The sequence below is a fragment of the Mus caroli genome, chromosome 15 (assembly GCF_900094665.2).
Source record: "Mus caroli chromosome 15, CAROLI_EIJ_v1.1, whole genome shotgun sequence".
NCBI lineage: Eukaryota > Metazoa > Chordata > Mammalia > Rodentia > Muridae > Mus > Mus caroli.
Genome location: NC_034584.1, coordinates 25980595 through 26004594, shown reverse-complemented (window position 1 = coordinate 26004594; position 24000 = coordinate 25980595). Strand labels below are relative to the sequence as shown.

Below are 24000 nucleotides of genomic sequence, written 5' to 3'. Positions count from 1 at the left end.
GGAAATAAATAATTTAACAAAAGGAAGGCGGGTCTGGAGAGATGGCTCATCAGTTAAGAGCACTGGTTGCTCCTCCAAAGGACCCAGGTTCAATTCCCAGTATCCACTGACAGCTCACAACTGTCTGCAACCTTGGTTGGATCTGCCATCCTCACACAGACATGCATGCAGGCAAAACGATGACTATAAAATAAAATAAGTAAAAAGAGAGGAAGCTGAAGGAGTGGGCAACAGTGTGGGTTAGGATGAATAAGAATGTGGTCTATGCCATGACAGACTATATCACTGGCAAGGCTGAGTCAGTTGCTGGTTTTCTTAATTAAAAGGAAGGATCATGTGGGTACCCACAGCATAGAGAGAATAACCCCTACGGTTAGAGGAGTGAAGCTCCCAAGGACGCTTGCTTTAAACCAATAAAGCACTTACTAACCAAGTTTTATGCTTCAGTAAACAGTGCTTTGTTGTGATTTGTGAAGCATTCTCAAAACTCCAGTTGTGCATTTCCCGATTCATGTTGATTATTTCCACATTTGGAGAGAGAAAAACCTTTTACATTAGTCAAGCCCAAAGGACACGCAACATTTTTAATTGGATCGTTTGGTCCCAGGCATTGTGAGTGATGGACAGCAGAGAATAACTTCAACTAGGGTTAAATACGATGCTGATCATTACCTCATCATAATGATTGCATATGAGGAAAATTATGTATTCCCAGGCCTACTAGGCGTTGGCGAAATCTATGGTGGGATGAGGTAGCAGCGTGAGCAGGCAGTTGTTTTCCAACATATATGGTTGTGTGCTGTAGGCAGAAACCTTTATTTTTAATATTTTATTATTGTTCCAACAGTTTTCCAAGATTTATTCAATAAGTAATTTGAGGACTGCAATATGATTGCTTTTATTGTTTATAGCCTTCTATTGTTTGCCTTTTGGCTCCCCCTGGTATCTGTTTTTAGTTGGTGTTTCCACCATGCACATGGCAATGCATTTCATATGGACATTTTTATGCAAGTGTGAAAGGAACTTGACATGTCATGCTCTGGCCTATACTTACCCTGTCCTCTGAGTCCCTTTTGTTCCCTAGAGAGTTCACTTCTATTTTTCTGCCACATATACATATTCAATTCTATATATGTACATAAATTCTATTCTCTACACATAAGAGAAAAGGTGATAGTTTTCTTTCTGGACGTGATGAAGTTTCCTTCATATGATACTCTCTAGTTGCACCTGATTTCCTTTGAATAACATAATTTTCTTTCCTGAGGAATAAAATCCCATTGTGTATATACACCACTTTTTTCTTTACTAATTTCTCTGCTTTTAGACACATAGGCTGATTTTTAAGACTTAATAAGTATATTTCATAAAACATGTTAAAATCACTAAATTAATCATCTTACAATTTCACACATCCTAGTATAGAAATGTATATATATATATATATATATATATATATATATATATATATATATGGAACAAAGCTAAAGAACCCCCTTCTCCTGTTCCTCTAACCTTTTCCAATGCATTTTATTCCCATGTATGAGCTCAGTGGCAGAAGGAAGGATGAGAAAGAAATAATTCCCTTAACCTAAAGGAACCCCTATAACACACCATGTCCTGAGTCCTTGATAGTTTCTGCATCATGCTTCCTGGAGAACTGAGAGGCACAGCTTTATTTAAATTTATTTTTATTTATTTATGACCTCATTCCCAAAAGGAGATGTGGAGGCACCTTGGAGCAAGCATCTCGTCCATTCCCCTCTGCCCTCCATAGACACTGGCTTCTTCACTGCTCCTCTAGTAAGCTTATAAAACGTGGACAAACTTGTCAGGATGTGTCTTTACATATTTAGCATTCAATAATGTCCATGCACTGGTCATTCAGAGTAAGACTTCACCCTGGCAGTGAATTCTAGATGGAGAATTAGCTAACTAACATGCTTAGCACAACACCTCACAGCTGTACACTCTAAAGAGCTTGAGAGATGAACAGAAGGGAAGAAGTTCTTGAACACACACAAGCAGGATTACTATACCACAGAGACCACTGGACTTGGGTAGAGACAAGTTTCTCAGAAGAGAATGAAAGAGAATAGAGGAAGGGAAAAATGGAGGTTTCAGTGACCTTCAGGTTAAACTGGGTTACTGAACTAAAATACTGAACTCCTCAAGCTATCTGGGAGCAAAGAGAATCAACACTTTGAAGTCCACCTTGGCAGATAACCATGGACCAGTGATGAAAATGAAAATTTGTCTCTAAGGTCCTCTGAGATACATCTAACTCACTTCCTTTACGTTTCCCTTTGGCAGAGAGGGAGGTTGGCTTGTGAAGACTCAACAGAAGTCAGCTGAGTCCTGCAGCCTTCCTGGTGCCCTTGTCTCTGCTATTGGAGAAACTTAGAAGGCTCTGTGCTCCCAGCACCCGTGAGGGCACAAGCCTGTCATCATATGTGTCTCTTTCCAATTCTCTTCCCGATTCTCTTCTGCAGGATGGTACTGGGGCCAAAGTACTGCCATTTCATTAACAGCACCCTACAGTGTTAACTCCACCTATTGTGAGAATATAAGCCCTTACCTCTGGGAAGGCAGCGAACATCTACAATGAACTTTGATTGCTCATAATTGATTCACTGACTTTGCAAAGGCAGTGTTCATTTTCAGGGAGGGAAGTGAAGAAAGCTTTGGCCACCATGGGGGACAGGCTTGCTTGGCTCTCCTCTGGAGAAGTGGAGTAAGAAGAGGTCTCCATCTGGATGCCAAGTGCTACATCCTTCCCGCAACTCAAGCTTCACCACAAATGGAATCTTCTTGACCTTCTAAGGATGTATGCTTTTCATCTTTGTTAACGGAGAGACATTTCTATCATTGTTTGGGCTTAAAATAATGGTCTCCAAAATCTTCCAAAAACAACTAGGGAATGTTTTACTTCTCTCAACTCCTTTATAACCTCCTCAAATGCCAGCAGCAGCTCACATGCCATGCAGTAGGGTCCTTGGATTATTTTACCTCCTTAAGTCATCAGCCGTCTCAACCTTTCACACAGTTTCTTGGGTAATGGGACGAATGACACTGAGGTGGCTTTCAGATAATGGGTTTGTGTTGGAGCCAATACAAAGTTGACTAAGTTCCAAATCTTCTCTAAGCATGAAATGACAGGCATAGCATTTACAGAAGACATTCTGCAAGGCTTCCATCCCCCTGGATTTGTGCATCCAGTAGCGTAATCTGTATGCACCAATTATCTTGTTTCCAGCACACATACTTAATCCTTTTCTTCTGAGTACAACCTTACATATGACCCATGAAAATAAAGAAGGGCTTGCATAACCATAATGGCAGGGAATATGTTAAATTATGTAACTCACCTCAAAACGGTCCTTGAAATCACAAAACCCTGATAATGACTACTTTACCTTGCCTGACCCATCTGACTCTAGTGTGAAACATTACTTTAATAACACTCCAACCCTTGCCAATAATTATTTCCACAAGGAAAACTCTCTGCTTATAGAAAAATGAAGAGTAAATAAAGCCAGTAATCAAGTAAGGGTCAAGCAAGTAAGGGGTAGAGGAGAAGACAAGGACAAAAGGGAAACAAAAAGAATGAATCAATTTGAGTCTAGTTTAAACTTAGCAGAGAACAAGGAAGAGATTCAACAACTCCACTGAAGGAAGGAAACAAGGAAATGAACTGAGACAGGGAGGGACAGGATCAGCCTTCTGTGCTGATCCTGTAGTTTGAGCTGTGCATTTTTCACATACTTCATCAGGGATACAGGAACATTTAGGACTTAAGACAGAGGGTCAATGCAATGGTACAGTAGATAATTAAGAGATCTTTGGGAGAGTCATGTTTGCAATTCATTTGTCAAATACTTGCTTACAGGGGTACTTTAATGAACCAGAAACCAAACATCACCTACAGCAGCAGTTAGCATAATGAAGAAGAGAGGACTTCAGAGCGATTTGGAATCCCACACTGGGGACATGTATATCATTAGAACTGCAACAAGTTAAGACTGCACACTTACAAAGTGAGGGGTAAGAGCTAATGGTTAATGGTTGCTCTGCCCAATTATTCCAAGAAAGGTACAGGCTGAATGCTTTCAACATTCTCAGTCCTTAAGTCATCATTGCGCTACAAGCTACTATTATTAAATCCAAAACCCCAAACTCTATGAAAGTGGAAAGGCATTCAGATAAACCTTCAAACAATCCTTTGATACCCAGTAATATAACCCTAGGACTTTGAGCATGCATGGGGTGTTTTTTACTCAATAATTAACACTAAAAGTACAATATGCCCAGTGTTCTTACAAACCAGAACATATGGCTTATTGCCAATAGCTTGAATGGCTTGTCCTTCTACCAGCTATTTTAATGTTACTCTAATGATGGCCTGTGGGTTCTATAAGATACTCAACTGCTTCTAAAGCAAATGACAAAGACTGAGCTAAGATCATAGAATTTTAGTGATAGCTACACTTAACTGGATTCTAATGGTTGAATATGATCAACCTATGTGTGTTTTGATGGTATTTTACTCAGTCATTTGCAAATACCAGTGGGGAATGACTATGTCATCAGCACCAAGAGGCTCTGCCTTGTAATCCTTGCTTTATACATTTGCTAATGGGTTAGATACCGAAACAAGTATCTTGAGCTAAAACAATCATTGAGTAAGACGTCTAACCTGTGACCAGCTCCCGGATCTCCAGGTCTGTGGTCTTGCGAAGGAGTCTCACCAGCGCTGGGATACCACCACAGTTTTTCAGGGCGATTTTGTTATCATCATTGGCCTTCCCATACACCAGGTTCCTCAGAGCCCCACAGGCACTACGGTGGACTTCCGTCATTCGGTGATCCAGCAGGTCCACCAGGAGCTGTATCCCTCCTTGTCTCCTTATCTGAAAGAACAAGGGACACTGCTTTGGCCTTGGAGACTCAGGTTCCACTGCCTGAGCCCAAACACCGTTTTCCTCTGAAAACTCGCTGCAGACAACTGAATGAGTCGAATTAAGGCTTATCAAAGAACAGAAAACTACTAAGTGCTCTTCTTAGATTTCATTACCTGCAACCATCCTAGCATGCTACCAGTAAGAAACTGAACACGGTACCAATAAGAAATTTTAGTGCACAACTATAGAATCTTGAAAGATGATTTTAACTTCATAATCGGTGCCTCAGACATTTCTTTAAAAAAAAATTGTCACATCTTCATGGACTTAGAATGATTACCGTTCCCGAGACGTCACTAAATTTTACTGCTGAGTTAAAGGCCAGCAGTATTGATATAGGAAACACTGAAAGAATTCTACTTTGCAGGAAAATATTGAGAACACACAGAATACTGGAACTAGATGAGACTCTCAAGTAAGTGACAGAGGGATTTTTGTCTCAGGAATTCTGGGGGTGTAAGAAGGTCACTCGAAATGGGAGGCACAACATGGGTGACCAAGGGTGGCATGTCTTTGATTAACAAGTGCGAAAAATACATTAGTGTTCTATTTGTTGAAAGAAAATTATAATCTTCTAGAGATGAATGCAAGAAACTATACTTTGTGATATGTTTCCAGATACATGTACTTTTTGCTGCCCACTGACATGGGGTGTGGGGGACTTAGGTATTTAAATTGAAAAGAGAACAAAGCAGCTAATTAATATCCAAACCTTTATATGAAGCCATCTGAATGCTGCCGCTGTTGTGTGGAGAAGTCACCTGATTCACTCTTTGGGACTTCCTCTTCCTTTCTTTAGACATCAGTACTACTAGAGATTGAAGGATTGACACCTCCACCATTTAATTTTCATATTCTGGAAAATGCATTCATCCCCCAGATATGCTAGGATACATGGCTGCATCCTGGAGCTCTCTCCATGGTGCTCAGCCACAGGGTTCCAAGCTGCAATCCGAGCCCACCTATTCCCTAACCCAGCGTTCCAAGGTCCCGTAGGTAACTATGTTCTTCATTTGTTTCTCTAGCATGGTTTTATCTTAAGTGGAATGCCATGCTCACAGTAAATTCTCACAACATAAATGGTGGATGAATGACGAGGCTTAATTAATATATGACTTGTTGCATTTGGGTTCTACAGATTTGCTAAAATGCTACTGTTCAAAATTGAGTAATGTGCCCTGTTAAGGAGAAAAAAAAAAAGGTCCTTTTGTGAACAGTCAAGGATGAACGCAGCGATCTCCTGTGGCATTTCCTACACCAGCTAACACACATAAGGAGGGCAGGCTTCACGCATGCAGGGTGGAGCACTGATGATTCATGAAGAGCCTACAACAAGTGTTTTCACTCATCCACAGAATGCGAACATAAAGAGAAGAAAGCAAGCTTTACAATGCTTATAGAACCCAGATTCTTCAATCTGGGAAGCATGATGCTGTGCCTTGTGTATTGTACCTCCCGTGAGAAAAGCCCTAGAGAAGAGGGAGGGAAGCCTCTCAGAGCACAGCACCACTGAATGAATGCTATTCCTCGAGCTATGTGCACAGCCTGCAGGTGGTTAGGATGCCGTGGGAAGGCATGGGACCAGAAACAATGTCCCACTTTAACAATGTTACCCAGGGCTGGGCTGGCAGCGTTGGAGAGAGCTGTGTGTGTGACATGAATGGAGCACAGTGGTATGATAGCCCCAGTCACTTATTACCTCACCTCAGAGTGTACTCCATGGTTTCAGAAAGGGTCAACGGAATGTCCTTTCTTCCTTCTCTGTGTATTTACATGTGTGTTCTGTGCTTTACAGTTCTCTTAAAGCATGGTGAAGATGATGATTGAGAAAGAAGAAATGAATCTAACCATAGAGTGAACCTGTCAGGCATAGATCATAAAAGTGCAGGTAAATCAATCAGCTAATTAATTTTTAATTCTGTGACCATCTTTAATTTGTGATAGTGTTCTTTGCACTTATGTGACTTAATAAAGTAATAAAATATTATTTCAACTCACTACAAGGGAAAACAAACTCCAATGAGTGTACTGCAAACCCCTAGTAATAAAATGAGGGAAAGTCTTTTTTGTTTAACCCAGATTAATGCCATACACTCAAACTTACTATTAGATTATATGTTCTAATTTAATCTATCTAGAGAAATCCAAGCTGGACAATGATCTTTTGCTTTTGCTCTTTTTATTCGGAACATCTAAATGAGAAGCTTTTGCTTTTCTAGAAGCCGAGTGTCCTCTAAGAATGAGAGACTCTTATTGTTGGAATGAGAACGGCCCCCACGGACTCATGTATTTGAAGACTTGGTCCCAGTTGGTGACGTTGTATGGGGGAGGTTATGGAATCTTTAGGAGGTGGAGTCTTGCTAGAGGAAGTGTGCCGCTGCAGGCTGGCTTTGAGACTTTACAGCCCTGTCCCACATTTCAGTGGGCTTTCTTCACGTGGCTAAAGAGGTGCTGGCTCTAGCTTCCTGCTATCATGACTCCCTGCAATTACAGACTCTGACAATCTCTCTCTCTGTCTCTGTCTGTCTCTCTCTCTTCGTGTGTGTGTGTGTGTGTGTGTGTGTGTGTGTGTGTGTGTGTGTGTGTAACTGTAGGGCAAAATAAAGTTTTTATTCTATAAGTCACTTATTCGTGGCATGTTTTATTGTTGGAACAGAAAGTAACTGAAACAGGTCCCCATTTGACCTGTCTCTGGCCTAACTTAGGGTTCCTATTTGTAATCTCTGAAGTTGAAAGGCAGGTCCTTGCTTGTGTTCTTTGTTCTCTTGCCTCCCTTCTTCCAGGAGGACCTAAGTCCTGGTTGGTAGCTCCACCTCTCCCTCCCCACATCATCCCTTGCATTTATCTCCTCTCATTTTGTCTTCCTCTAGCCCAGCTTACTCACAAACCTTCTCCCTTCTTCTTGTACCTAATCCAAAAGCATTCAAAACTCTAAACACACCCATGTTAAACAGTAATAAAAGTTTTACTCTGAACAACTCTCGGGAAAACTCTATGTATGTATGTATGTATGTATGTATGTATGTATGTATGTATGTATTTTCTACCCTACAGAGTAATTGGCAGTCCAGATTCCATTGATCATTCCTCACTGGTCACCTAGCCTCCATCAGACTGGAGTGAGGTTTTCATCTGCACACTGTCATTGCAGGAGGGTTAACCTCTCCTTCTACTTCTATAATCAATTCTGTTTAAAACTCTGGATGTGCACATGTGTTACACACATATGAAGGTGTGGTGCTCAGGCCAGAGGGTGAGGTTGGGTGTCTTACTCAATCACAATTCCCACTCTCTACAATATGTTTTGAGACATGCTCTCTAACTGAATATGGATTTCATGGATTCAGCTAGACTGACTGGCCAGCAAGCCTAGGTTCTGCCACACCCTCCCAGGGTTGTGATTATATATGGAGATATCTATACCCAGCTTTTTATGTGGGTGCTAGAATCCGAACTCAAGTTCTCATGCTTGCATAGCAAACACTTTACTGACTGAGGTATCTCCCCAACTCTCTCTGCGTGAATCTTTAAAAGCCAAATCTTCAAAGACCAGGTGTCAGATTATTACAACGGTATGTTAGCAGATATGTAATGTTTTATATATGATGACAATAAAATATAATTAATTTGGAAAATATCTATCACATTATTTGTGAATAGATATTTATTATGGATTAAAGGATGGTATATGGCATGTCCAAGATGGATATTTTTGTAGCAGTTGGTATGCGTTTCAGGCTTCTCTCTGCCTTCTGCTGCCTCCATACATTTTTAAGCATTGAAGTACATTCACAATTCTGGATATAGTACAGTGAATTTATCTGCTTTTCTATTAGACAGGAGCTTATTATATTGGTTACCTCCAAGTTTTTGGAAATTATGTATAAAGCCATCTAAACATATGCTCAATTTTGTATGTACTCAACTTTTGAATTCCTCTGGGTAAATCCAAGAGAGTGATTGTTGAATCTTATGAAAATAAGCAGTTTTGTAAATGCAGCCAAAGAGCCCTGCCAAGCAGCTGTCCCAGTGTGCACAGCTTCCTGTCGCTCCATGACTACAGAGCATTTAAAGTTCTCAGGGCTTAGATTCTCACCACTCTATAAGTGTGCAGTGGAATGACATTGTATTTCCGTTCTTTTAAGATTTCCTGCATAAGTCAGATTTATTTGCAGCAATGCAAATGGCTGAATCAAATCAATATTGACATACAGATGGGATAATCATAGATTCATTTGAATAGACTACATCTCTGAACCTGATAGAATCAGAAAATGATTTCAAAGGGTTTTTATTCCTCAGCCAGATAGGCAGCCTTAATTCACTTATCACATAGATCTTTGATATATGATATGTTTGGTCAGTGGTTTCTATGTCAATATCTCATATCTATTTCTCTGCTTAGTTGGAATCTGGTCCATGAAGAATTAAAAGGGTAGAGGCAGATGGCCATAAAGCATAAATTAGCCAATGAAAGCAAAACTATGCCCTATTGTCCTGAAATGTCCTGTTGGGTTATTGACAGACAGGATATACTTTGTTCTTTTTTTCCCCTTTAACTTTTAAGTAACCCAGGCTGGTCTTGAACTCAAGATCTTTATGCTCCTGAATGTGGAGCTTATGGGATTAAATCAGTGAAGCAACAGATGTCTCCAGAGAATCTGAATTAACATAGGTCATGTGCTTACCTGTGAGTGATAAGAAGGCACACTACAAAAAGACCAGAATTTGCTGTAGTTACATGCTGGAATGCGTTTTGAAGAATTTGAGAGATTCCATTTGCTCTGTCTCTCCCCGAAGCTACGTGAAACTGTTTGCTTTCTTTTCCTAACAGGTAAGTCAAAATGAGTTATATTTGTTTTTAAATCATGTACCAGAGATGGAGCACAGGGTGAGGATTATGCTATCCCAGCATCTAAACTGCGCTTCCTTAATACCTTTCTAGAAATGTGCTTGTCCATAAACATGACATCACAGCAACGCTTCACAGAGCTGGTTTCAGGATCAAATGAGATATAAAACGTGTTCAACAAAGTACTCAGTAATTATTCTCTGCCCAGGCAACATTGTTTTCTTCAAGCCATCCACCATCTCGGCTCTGATAGTTTTTTCACTTGCTTTTCCATGATGTTCCCGGATACCCAGGAGAATTGGGTATGGTGTGACACAGATGTACCATTTGGACAAAGCCCTCTGTAGGCTCCTCTCATTGCCCTCACCCCTGTATCCTTTGTTTTTGTGTCTCAAGACAGGGTTTCTCTATGTTACCCTGGCTGTCCTGGAACTCTCTCTGTAGACCTAGGACTCTGAGATCTCCCACCCTCTGCCTCCTGAGTGCTGGGATTAAAGGTGTATATTTCCACAGCCTGGGCTTCTTATTTTCTTCACACTGACCAGTTTTAAGTCTGTGTGTTAATGACTATCTACTGCAAGTAGAAGCTTCTGTGACCAGGGTTGAGAGATGGCACTAATTTATGGATATAGTAATATGTTACTATGACAGCATGCCAAGACCTGAGCAAGCTCTAGCCAGGCAAGATTCTGGCATGGAGCAGGTTGAGTGGGCATGAAGTATCACCTCTAGATGAGGATCTATTTTCAGTTGATAGGTAGTAGGAAGAGAGTCAGGTAGATTTAAAGACATGACCCTGCTAGATCAGACTGCCATGGTCTATGGGATGGCCCTATTCCTAAGAGTACGAGGAACAAGACAAATTAGACTTGATGATTTTTTTAATTACTATTTTTGAAATTCAAAGATGTAAAGTGAGATAGGTAGAGGTAGGTGTGGGTAAGGTGTCGTTGGGAAACAGGCAATACCATTAGAATACATAAATCACAAAACTCTTAAGGAAATAAAATACTTACAAAGAGACTATCGTTCAAGGTACTATAACTGCAAACCAACTTGTTAAAGGTTCTTCTTATGAAACTTATTACGGGGTCAATATGTAAATTAATTTATTAATAGAAAAATGTAACATTTAGTAGTCAGTGAAAGGAATACAGTTTCTAGCTATATCTTTATAAAGTGGTTTTAGTGCAAGTTAAAAATATCATCTAATACATTCAAAATCACATCTGATATGTAATTAATGAGATCAATAGGGGCTTTATTGTATTGATTCTATTGGTCATTTAAGAAATAATTATACATATACAAATACTGTCCAGTTACATTGTTTTACTAGCTATATTTCTACCATAAAAAGGAGTTGATATATGTTTTACAGGGTACTGTAATACTCACTTTTCTTGTTATGATAACAATACATTTTCTTAAAGGCATTTAAGTAATTTTGAGCAACCCTGGAATCTCTGTATAGTTAAGAAAAGCATTTCCTCACAAGAGCTGAGATTACTCAAAAAGTACTCAGACTCATTCTCAGGGTGTTTTCTGTTAAATAAAATAATAGGAGAAGGAGATAAACACTTTTCATTTCATTAGCAAAGTAACTTCTAATAAGTAGATGAGAAAACAAAACCATAGCAACTGATGCCCACAATGATAATGTAGATAGTGCAGCGGGGTCTTAGAGACTTCCCCAGGCGCTGCTCACCTGCCTTAATGGTGGGTGCACAGTGCTTCAAGTTTAATCTCTACCCTGCATTTGGTACAATTTGTTTGATTTTTGCCATGTGTACTTCTGCCCTACCTACTCAGAGAATCGTGCGTAAGGCAAATGAGACAGCCCAGGGGTGTGCTAGAGTACAAACCAATTCTACAGATGCATTACTATTTGTTATTTCTTTTCACAAAAGCATCCACTCGAAAGTCCCCATAATTCACAGAGACCTTGTCACCCTGTACAGGTTTCAACACATACTCTAACATCATCAGGGTGTCCTTTGTCAGCTGGCACTGGCATCAGATAAGACCACCAGAGAGGCTGCTTTGGGGACATGTGACAGAAAGAATACCTTGGAAAAGAGGTGGTGACATTTTTAATCTTTTAAAAGTACCTTTCACTTAAAGGAAGTGGCTGCTATTCCAATAAATATTAGTAAAGGTTTCTGACTGTAGCTGAGTAAAGAAAACCATTTGTCATGGGAACCTCTGCAATGACCGTTTTATTGCAGTGCTAACTTTCAAGTTCACATCATCTCAGGGTCCCATCGTTTATGGAGATAAAGAAGAGGGGGGAAACCCTGTATTTGGGACAGAACATGAATCACTGACTTCCACATGGTGATACATTTATAGCAGACACTTAAAAGGCACAAAAAATACTCGCAACAAAGAAATCCTTTCCCCATCCACTGTGGGATGTTGCCTTCCATTTGCTAACAGTGACCACAGTGAAGGTTTCTGGTCAGCCGCACTGTGTGGGAAGGCTACGGTAAGGTCAGGTGTGAGCAGGTGTGAGCACAGGAGCAGTTGGCTGCCTGCCAGTGAACCAAGCCCAGGGGTCAAGTGTAACTCAAGGCATCTTCCTGGGGGCTGTGATCTCAGGTCCTCCATGAAGCCCCCAGTGACCATTACTACTGAACCCTAAAGATGGACTCAGCTTTACTTATTCTTTAAAGCACTCAAGGAAGGACCTCCTTTTAAAAAAATACAAGAAAATATATTAGGTGAATCCCCAAGTTCTTTTCCCAAATGTTATCTGAGGAGGTTTCAGGGTATCTCATGATAGGATATCTAGGTTCTTTGAGGGTCAAACAGTAAACTGGAGAGAATGCATAGTAGTATGTGTATAGTGTGTGTGTGTTCTTTTCAGGACACAGTAGAAGGAAAGAGGGATCCCCAGCAGGGACAACAGGGCGAGTTTTTAGTGACTGACAGATGGGCTATTATATAACTCTGTACAATCTGTCATCTAATACTTAGAGTCATATACTCCCTGTTCTCTTCTGTATGTGCAGAACATGATAAGAGGGCTTTGTCCTTGGCAGCTCACTTCAAGGAGAGATGTGACCTTATTGCACTTATGCTTAATATGGGTTTAAGTCTTCCTCGATTATCTCCCCTTTTCTTCCAGAAGACTCCTGCCTCCAAATTATCCAGGGTCCGAGAGCTGCTGGTGTTGCCCTACTAGGAAGGACACACACTTTTGGGACTGGGATGGTCCTAGAGCTGCTTTATACGAGCATCAGTCTGGAGCTTAAGTTTGCCTTTGAGAGCACTTGCTTTAGGGCTCAGTGAGCAGAGCCTTTAAACTTTGAATTTGACATAGCAAACATCACTACTAAGTATTTACACAGCACAGGAATTATCCTCACTTCAAATGAGAAACAGTGAAAATGCTTGGTGACAAAGCTTATCCTAGCGTTGTGGTATGGATGTAATGGACTGAAGAAAGAGAAGTAGGGAGATAACTCTACTGGAAAACAGATTGACAATTATCACAATCAACTGAAAATGCCCTAGGAATTACTTAGAGAATCCAGCCAGATATAAGCTTAATAAGGTTGAAAACGGGATACTTTCCGTATCTAACTGTGTCTGTCTCAACAGTTATTATATATTTATGTGTAGTAATAAGAACCAGAGTTTTAATAAAGAAAGATGTAGACATCTGTAGAAGTAAACCAAGATTGAGGGCTGTGTGTCAGGAACCTTGAACATATCTATCGCTGAGGTACAGAGAGTACCTGTGAGTCAATGTGTCTGGAAGACCACACTCCTGCAACCTTTCATGGCTGTTAGACATTCCTTTGCTCACATGAGGATAAAATTGTAAAGCTCTTCCAATCCAAAGTCAATTCATGTTTCAAAGCTGTTTCGGACACACTGACAGTAAACATCATAGGGAAATTACAGGACTATGGACAGATGAACACAGTCTAAATCACCAGCCGGCAGAACAGCATGGCAACAGACCAAGAATGGAGAGCAAGAAAAGAAAAGATGAGCAGGAACCCCAAAAGATCCTCATATTTTAAACAGTTAAGATGTGGTCCTGAAATAGGTAGAGGTATCAAGGTATGCATTTGGTTTAAGCTTCTAATGCTCACATATCCACAAAGGGTCTTTGGGGTGGTACTGTGGTGAACTTACTTGCATTTATCACAAATTATGTTGGTGGTATTTATTTGAGCAAAGATGTAAGTGGTATTTATCTCCAAACCAAGTGACCTCTCCATTTGCATTTAATACCAGGAATGTGGTCCTGTAATGTGTATATACTGCAGGTTCTTTTTGTACTCTCGTGAAGACAGACCTTTTTTGCTGCCTGTTTTTGGTATACAAGCAACAAATGCATAGAGAAGACGTTTTCACAAATGCTTGGGGTGAGTGGGTTAGCGACTTTGCATGTTCAGTTGATATGGTCTGAGAGGTCACAATAATTTATACTGTACTTCAGTGAACAAGAGCCACTCTATACCATTCACTACTTAAAGGTCCTTTTCACTCCCCCAATCTACTTTATACAAAACGACATCAGTTTTAACTATTCATCATCCCCTTACTGGTGAGGATGAGTCTCCGAATAACCACATGGATGGAATTAGAGAGCTTTGCTAAATAACCCAAGCAAATACTCAGATGAGGCATGGAAAGGCTAGATATTGAAAAGTCAACGTTTGCCAAAATCTATGTACAGTTTTAACATTTAGATCAAAGTTTTTATTTTTTTTTATTTTTTTTTTGGAACATAGTGTAACTTTGATCTGTAGTCTCCACACATCATAAAATAAAGCCCATTTCAATAAGGAGGAAGGAAAAGGATTATTTTATCTCATGGATAAATACTGTATCACATTTCCATAAATAAAACATTAGGGTACAGATGACAAAATCAAAATGGTTGAGGGATGGTTGAGGAAGAAAGCTGGCTGCACTTAGAATCTGCTGTGCGATCAAAAGCGATAGTTACACCCAATACGGGAGGATTGAATTGCATGACAGACGGCTCATACAGGAGGTGGTCATGTGCCATGGGTACCAAGAGCTAAATATACCGAAGAAAATAAAATTAATTGGCATGAACATAAAAATGATTTCAAAGATAAACAGGGAATCCTCCAAATGCCACAAGTAACAATATAAATAACTTATCTGGCCCCCTCAACCACACTTGTTTGCAGATACAAGGAACTGCCCCAGTGTTTGGGGATCTTAGGAGCACTGATCTTAGAAGTGTGAGTAAGACTGCAACATAAACTGCATGCTGAGCTGAGGAGGCACCCTCATCTGACTCATGGCCCTGATCCCTTTTCTCTCCTTCACCTTCCTTCCCTGTCTCTTGGCAGCAGCGTGGGCAATGCTGTGCGCATGTCCACGTTTACAATCCTCTTCAAATTCTGATCTTAAGGAAACACATGAGGCATCTCCTCTGAGTCTAAACATTTATCCCTTCAAATTAGCAATTACAAACAGTTGTGCATTTCTTCATAGGAAATACACATACTTTCACATGTTTCTGTATAGGACACTGAAATTCGCCTGTGGTTTAGCATGGAACAGAGTTCTGAGCATGCACGAGTGTGGTTTTTGAAGATCCAAACTCCAAAAGGTAGAGATACAACCTAACAACCCGAAACTTACTAAACCATGTCAGAATATAGGAAGGTAGAGATACAGCTTATCTGACAACTACTAAACCAGGTCAGAATATAGGAAGCCCGCAGATATTCTCCCCAAGCCTTCTGGGTTTTGTAAGTGTCAGGCCACTGTTTATTTGATCCATCTTTCTTTCTGGCGTTTAGGGGAAGGTTAGATGGTTAAGATTTTCCTTTTGAGGAGGCAATATGCCTAGCTAGCCAGGGCTTAGAGCCTAAGAAGCCATAAAAGATGCAAATGTGACAAATGAATAGTGGGACTGGGGGCAGCTTTATCTGGAATCTGGCCATCAGCTAGACATCATTTTGCATGGACAGTTCCAATACCTGGGAGGTAATAACCCAAGCTAATAGAACCAGAAGGGAGGGTGTGGTCAGCAGACTGCTTCAGGGTTGTACAAGCAGTGGGAGAGGGAAAGCAATGAGGGTCACTGGGATAAGCATGGAGGCCAGAGCCCTGGGACTGCAGGAGGGAAAGACAGAGAAAGGTGTCTGTACTATGAGGTGGTATCAAGCTGCAGGGCTGGGTCTGGGGGCTTTGGTGATCTGGGTGCTGGCTTTACTCTAAGCAAGGAAGGACAGAGTTGCTCTAAAATATTACCTCACCAACTAGTGAATATGAATGAGAACAGAAGAGGTACCAGGCAAAGACCCTAGGACCACCTCAGTGAGAACAACCCAGCAGCTTCCCTATGACTGACAGGAAGTGCAGTGTCGGATTCCAGACCTGCTTGGTACATATGGTTGTGAGTATGATATCTGAGTTAAAGGAGGGAATCACGGCTAACTGTGATCTTTGGCTTTTTTCATTTTTCATAAACAGGCATGCTGTTGATAATCATCACAGCCATGCTTTCTGGTTGATTGACAGCTTGCAAAGCACTTATGAGAGACACAGCCCCTCATTTAGATTTCATTGCGTTGACACAAAAGCATGCATTTAAAAAAATTACTATTCCCTTGTCTGTGCAAAATGGAAAAATGGCATCTCTCACAAAAGGTGATAGAGACATCATTTTGTGTCTCAGATAGCCCGAAGTTTTAACTGATGATAAATACTAAAGAAAAGGAAACACGTCCCACTCAAAGAGCAATGGTGGATGCCTAGCAAAAATTCCCTTCACGGTCATTTTATTTTAAAATTACATATCTTTTTAAAAAAGTGCTGCTTCGAGTAAGATTTTCACTAAACCTCCTGAAATTGTATTGCACCCAAAATAGGCTTTATTATATGAATTACAAGATTGAAAAGGTCTTCGTGTTACACACTTATTTATTTTCTCTTCCTGTGTGCAGTTATGAAGCATCCTATATGTTCCAAAAAACCTATTCTTTTTTGTCATACTAATATTCAGGGGATTAAATTATGGTGAGAAAGAATATTTATTATATATTTGTCTAGGACTGGTGGATCCCACCGGGAACGTAGAAACTGTACTGTAGAGGCCACCGAAAGGCTTTCAGAGAGGCCAACCATGTGACACTAAACTCTAACATGCTTACAGTATAGCAGGTCCAGATTTTATTCCTTTTACATTTATTCTTTGTGTTCATGGGAGTATGTGTTTGCATGTGGATGCACACGTGTTAGTGTATATTATGAAAATTAGAGGATAACCCTGCAGGAGTCAACTGTCCCCCAGTGCCATGTCAGTTCTGGGAGTTTGAACTTGGGCCTTCAGACTTGACAGAAACAGCCTTTACCCACGGAGCCACTTGGGTCCAGAGAGCCAAACATTTGTGTGGTGTACCCGTGTGGTAGGCTTGGGGAAAGGGTCTGGCATTAGTGTTAGTATGTTCTTTTGATCTTCCAATTTGAAAGTTGATATGTGGTTGGGGATACTTTGCATTCTTCGTGGAATAGGATTCAGGGTTCATAGGTATTGTAAAAGAAAAGCAGAGAACCAAATGAAGTCGCCGGGTTACAGCAAGCACCTTTGGCCAGCAGCCCCAGTGCCTTGCTGTCTGTGTGCCCACTGAGTGACTTCAGGGGTGGAAAAGAGACAGTTGGGCTCATGAATGGCATCAGGCTAAACAGAACATTTCCTAGAGCTAGACAGCGAGGGTACCGGAAACAGTAGGGAGATGCTGGCATCCACACAAACATGGAAATGTTGAAGGTGCAGCATGAGAGGAGCAGCCTCAGGCTCCTGAGCGGAGGGTGTGGAACAGCAGAGGAGGTCGTAGCATCAGGGATGACAACTCATCTGGGAAGGCATGCCAGTGACTCCAGTGAATTTATTTTACAATGTGTAGATACATGGCTTAGAGTCTATTTCCCCATCCTTCACATCTGTGATTTTTATAAATATTAACACAAGTGTAGGGCTTCCCACACATCTCAAGTGTGTAAACTATTATTGCTATTTTTAATTCGATAGTCCTGTTTCCAGAGCACAGAAGGTAAAGGTAGAGCCTATTGGTGATTCTTCTCTGAGCTCCTCCACTGGATCTGGAGGGACAGTCTGCAGGGAATCCCAAAGGGTGAGCAACAGGAAAAATACTGCCACCACCCCTGCAGGGCTTCCTGGGGCTGCACCAGACTCATCCTGCTGTGAACAGCTATGCTCAGAATCAATGGACCAGATGCCAGCCTTACTTTTCCTGTTTCTCTTACTTTTCCTGTTACTCTGTGATTTAGAACACCCTCATCAGCACCAGGTCTAAGCAGGCGTCCTCAGTGGTGCTGGTGAACAGGTGTTATCCACCTATCACCGTGTCCGTCGGCCCAAGTAGAGCATTCACGTCACACTAAGATTTTGACACATTTTTTGATGCACCCATGACCTTTGAAATTAAAAAGAAAAAAAGTACTAAGAAACCCCATCAAGCACATTGGCTCTTTTATTTATTACTTAAAGAGGTGAAGGAAGTTTCGTTCTGGGGAATATGTAAAAGAGTTCTGCAATTTGCCTGATCACTTTAAAGTCAGTAATACTAATATACATGTGTATATATGTAAATATGCATATGTATACATATATATGAATGTGTGTATGTATGTATGTATGTGTTACAGTGGATTGAGTAAGGGTGCCCCACATAGGCTCAGATGTTTGGATAATTGATCCCCAGTTGGTGGCCCTGTTTGGGTGTGTTTAGAGGGTGTGGTGTTGCTGGAGGAAGAATGTCACTGGGAGGCAGACTCTGGTGTTTTAAAAATCATGAGATATTCCAGTTCACGCTTCGCTTCCTGATAGAGGTTCAAGATGTGGACTCTCATTTTTCCTGCTGCTGTGACTGCCACCTGCTGCCATGGTTCCCACCATGGTGGACTGATCTGTCCGGAACCGTATGACCAAATAAATTCTTTCTCCTCTAAGTTGCCTTCACCGTAGAATTGTATCACACCAATAGAAACATAAGTTTCATACATATTTATAATTATATAATAAATAGAATTATATAAATTGTACATATACATATATGTATTTATATTAATCATATGTATACAGATATATGTATATATAATTTTAAAAGACAAAATAGGAAAGGCCTTTGCTTCCTCACCATAATGAGAGTGACTCATCTATTTTGCTTCAATTAAAAATGTGTAACATTGATATTCTTTGTTCTTTTAACTCATCACTTGCAAGGTGCCAGAAGGGTGCAGCTTCGCAACAGAGAGAGCAGTCACCAAGGCTGAGAAACAATTATCTCTTTCCATTGATAACTCCAGTTCAAAGACATTCACTGGAGGTGACCAGATTAAAGGTCTGCAACCAACATTATAAGTAACTAAATGCTCTGAATTCACTCTGCCTTCAAACCTCACCTCTTAAATCATGAGTTTATCAAGAACTCAAAATCATTAACGTTCAAAATCGTGTGCTTAAGCTATCAAGGTTCTTTCTTTAATGATTTTCTGGTTTATGTGTTTAAAGGAGCACAGCCTAGACAAGTGACCTGCTTTCTGTTTTTAATTCATCAAGGAACTGTCCAGTGAGATCTACGTGCTGCTGAATGGTTTCCCTCCAAGCTCCAAGGCAGGCAGTCGTTCACACTGGGTTTTTAACTGGCTGATGGACCTTGAGGATATGTCACGAAGCAGAATGGTGGCACACAATGTTTTTGTTATAAATTATGGATACACGGTCATTACAGCTGTTTTACTTAAACACACATAATCACACATGTCCATCACTGCTAAGAATCCTCCACATCCCAGTTCAGAAGAACATCAACCCATGACCTGGATCTGCCCACTCTACTCTGCCTTCTCCCTGTCGTCATCTCTTTTTGACTACATATGGCTTTTGTTGCTCTGGGTTCTGGACACTGTTGCACATGCAGGCAAGGGCTGAAGATCGGCTCTCTCTCCATCATAAGTATGGAGAAACTACCGAGAGCTGGAACTCCTTCCCTGGACTTTGGTCCCCTTCTCTAGGCCTCATTATGTTCCTGACTTATTTCCTGATTACATTTTCTATGTGCATCGCTGAACTTCTGCTTCCAACTCAAGTCTAGGGGATATAAGCATCATGAGGACAGATACTCCCTGAAATCATAAACACAATTCTTCAGGGTCCAGAGGACCATCTGGCATGGAGCAAACATTCCATGCTTATTTGAAGAATGATGCTTTAACCACCAACTTGGAAACTTTATGATCATCTCTTTGTCCAGTCTCCCCTTTTGGAACACATATACCGAGTAAAGCAGTATCTTACAAAGACTTTAGTGCCCATAAAGCTATTTCAGAGTTATAGAATATTATACAACCCCAAAAATGTAGCCAGAGCTCAGGCAAGCATTTTACATATGTAGCAAGCCTTTTTCTCAAAACTTTTTCATTTATGAAGCAACAGTAATTTCCCCACAAGTAAATGCCACCACTGAGCTTATGTACGACGTGCACCTGCATCTTGTTTATAGAGGCTGATCCTGAATATGTTATCTAATTATAGATATGCAGATGTCTTGTTTGCCATAATGTAAAAATATATGAAATCATGTGAAATCGGTACCACTCAGATCTATACTTGAATTCTGATTTCTATGAGGTGTGCCTGGGTTCTGAGGTAGAGAGACAGATAAAAGTCAGAACAACAAGGGAGATTATTCATAATGAACAGTCTTCACATTCCACTGTCACTCTTCTGAGTCAGAGACAGAATTAAAAATATTAAAACAGAGAAATTTGAATTGCAAAACAAATTATCATCTATTGATTCATTTCTTAGGATGCTCGTTGCAGAAAAAAAAAATCTATCTAGAGCCAGAGAATCTGGCAGGGATAAGAAAACATCAGTTCTATTTTTTTCTTGGAGATATTAAAATCAGCATGGGGTTTGTTACTACAGACTTCCTTACGGGGGTGGGGCATGGCAAGCTCAAATGTGAAGATCAAGGAAACTGATCATTAAGTCAAGTCTTTGAAAGGGAGCTTTTCATAATGAGTGTTGAGGTACATGATCAATGCAATTAATGCTAGAGACCACACATAGTCACCACGGAGGAAAAGACTGATGCCCGTACCCTACTCAGGGAGTCTTGATCATTATCTGAGAAAAGGCAACGCCACAAAACAAGGCCACAGGAGATTCTTCTCCCCGGGCTCATCCTAGGAGAAACAATTCTTTGCTCTAAGAAGCTGCACAATGGCTCCTATTCGTGGTACCATAAGGTCTAATTTCTTGTGACTGTAAATATGGTACTTGACAATGGAGAGTTGATGTTACTAATGGAATGAGGTGGCTGATCAGCTGGCCTCAAAATAAAGACTTATACTATATTAATTTGATTGGCTTGATGGAATCTCAAAGTTACTTTCAATGTAATTGTCTTAATTAGGGTTTTACTGCTGTGAACAGACACCATGACCAAGGCAACTCTTATAAGGACAACCTTTAATTGGGGCCGGCTTACAGGTTCAGAGGTTCAGTCCATTATCATCAAGGCAGGAACATGGCAGCACCCAGGCAGACATGGTACAGGAGGAGCTGAGAGTTCTGCATCTTTATCTGAAGACTGCTAGTGGAAGACTGACTTCCAGGCAGCAAGGCTGAGCGTCTTAAAGTCCATGCCCACTGTGAGACAGCTACTCCAAAAGCGATATACCTTCTAATAGTGTGATTTCCTGGGTAGAGCATATACAAACCATAACAGTGATAGAGTAAGCTAAAATATTTTGAAACAGGGAGATAACAGTGTAAGGAAGATTCAACTAGAGATTGCAGGACTCAAAGAGTGAAGGTGCTATGGATCAATGGAAACTAGTGGAAGTCAGATTAAAAGAAGAAAGGGAGGAGGAGGAAGAGAAAAAGAAGCAGCAGCAGCAACAAATAACCTCTACACAGCAATTCCTGTGAAAAGGAACAGAAAACTTGCTTATTAAGCAGTAGGTTTCAGCTTAAAGAGGCCAATTTTGGACTTCTGTCCTCCAGACCTTTACGATGACAACTTTATTTAATATGAAGCAGCTGGATTTGTGGTAATTTGTTATAGCAGCAGCAGGAATATAATACTCCAGGCTGTGGTTAAGTCCCAGTTTATGCTCTCATGAGCAGCACTTGTGCCTCTGTAGGTTAAAAAAAAAAGCAGCTATTTTATCTGCACAACTGTGGACATCAGGAGACTGCTGTGCCCCCTTGTTCTGACACCCAAACTCCTGTCTCCATAGTAGTGACCTATACATCATCTTCCAGTGCTCCAACCACTGGGGTGCTTTGGGAAGCGAGAGGAACTAATTTGCAAGTGGTATGGCTGAACTTAGGTCTGGGAGAATGGAGACAAATGATTATCTGCTCTACGTGAAGAAGTATGAAGGTCAAGTTGTTCCTTGCTTGATTTATGGTCATGTCATTGACCAACGCCAAGAGCTGGTGATTGTTTTCAAGTCATCTCAACGTGGAAAGACAGAAAGTCTTCCCAAGAAGACTGCACAGTGGATGGGTGACTCTGCATCACTTATGACATCTTTGCAGACAGTTCATGCAGAAGAAAACAGCCTGGACATAGAAGATGTTGGTGATTTGATTGTCAGATGGAGAGAAGGAGGTGGCTCTTAAAATAGTTACATTTTCTCTGTGCTCTCGCTTGTAAGTCTTATTGTTGTTGTGGTAGACGATTATAGGATGGTGCTATGCTTTGGGCAGTAAAGAGGACAGATCATTAGAAAGAATCCAGGGCAAGCTGGATGTTCAGGCTACTCATCTATGTATTTAGTGGTCCAGTCAGATTTAGGGAATTGCTAAATAAATCTCTGCATTTAATCAGCAAGTTGGGTGGGCAGCAGGTCTTTTATATGTTGATGTTTCTTGGTATATTCCAGAATCTGGTAGGAATTTCAGACCCGAAATGTAGCATCTCCACCAGTTCACAACAAGCCTCTAATCACCTCTCACAGGCTTCATGGCTCAGGGGAGTAGGGATAGGGGTCATATGTCCAAACTTCAAGGCTGTCATTCTGTGGACCCTACTGACATTTTCCATGTCTTTCAAGCTCCTTGGATATCTGCTGCTGTTTGAGTAATGGAGGATAGATCTTGAGCATCCAGGAGTGTGCCTGGTAATGTTTAGCTGTGAAGATCTTGAGACACTTTTGTGGTTTGGAATCATCTTTAAAAAATAACTTTCCTCCTTCCCTCCTCCACTCTTCTGCGTTTTGTTCTCTTTCTCCCTCATGACTCTTTTGGTCCTTTCTCCTGTCTCCTTTACTTCACATTTCTAATAGATCTTAAATCCCTAGCATATGTCATAATCTCACTTCAATCCATGACTCTTTCCTACTACTCACTGCAGGAGAGCATCCAGGAAACACATCTGATGAGTTGTGAAGTGACTGTGGTTCTCAGAGTTTTCCCTGTCAGCTTCTGTGGCCCTGAGCACTTGTCTACCCAGCTCAATGCATCACCCAAATCATACTCTTTATGTTCAGTCACCCTCCTCTCCTGTAATCATGACAGCATCAAATCCACATCTTGGAGGATATCGTAAGCCCAGGTCCAGGTCACAGGACTTTTTGACTGGAAGTAGGATACTTAACACATCTTCTATGAAAACCTTTAAAACAGACTGTAAGTTTCTTAGATAAAAAGAAAATTGAGATTGGCTTTTTCTCAGTCATAGATTTTTTTTTTTAAGAAAGAAGAAAAGCAGGTTTCCAGATTGATAATCGCCCTGTAAACCTTTGATATCTATTGAGTGTCTTCATTGGCGTGAACTTCATTGGCTCAGATACTGTCAGAATCTCAGGAGCTCTACTCTATTCAGATGTTAATAATCTATAAAGTTGACTTGGATGGCTGACTGTTCTAGTCTAACAAGTCATTTGTGTTGAGAAGTGTTGTGAGCCATGGGACCAGCTCTGCTGCTTCCTCTGTGAGCAGAGACATTGCCAGAATCTTCCAGGACGTGTGTGCTATTTTTGTCTCAAGATTGTTGGGTCTTGCCTGTCAAGTGGTTCATGGTCATTGTGAATACTGGCTTATACGACTCCTCTTCTCTTCTCTTCTCTTCTCTTCTCTTCTCTTCTCTTCTCTTCTCTTCTCTTCTCTTCTCTTCTCTTCTCTTCTCTTCTCTTCTCTTCTCT

The 24000-nt window shown here is 40.8% G+C and overlaps 1 protein-coding gene across 7 annotated transcripts in view; it reads right to left on the bottom strand.

Annotated features, from left to right (window-relative positions):
- Ctnnd2 (catenin delta 2) overlaps positions 1 to 24000 on the bottom strand; it is a 793031-nt gene that overhangs the window by 194213 nt on the left and 574818 nt on the right. For all 7 annotated transcript variants that reach the window (XM_021182850.2, XM_021182851.2, XM_029469855.1 and 4 more), the window contains one exon: positions 4697 to 4910. In XM_021182850.2, the coding sequence (XP_021038509.1) occupies positions 4697 to 4910 (214 nt within the window). The remainder of the gene's footprint in view (positions 1 to 4696; positions 4911 to 24000) is intronic.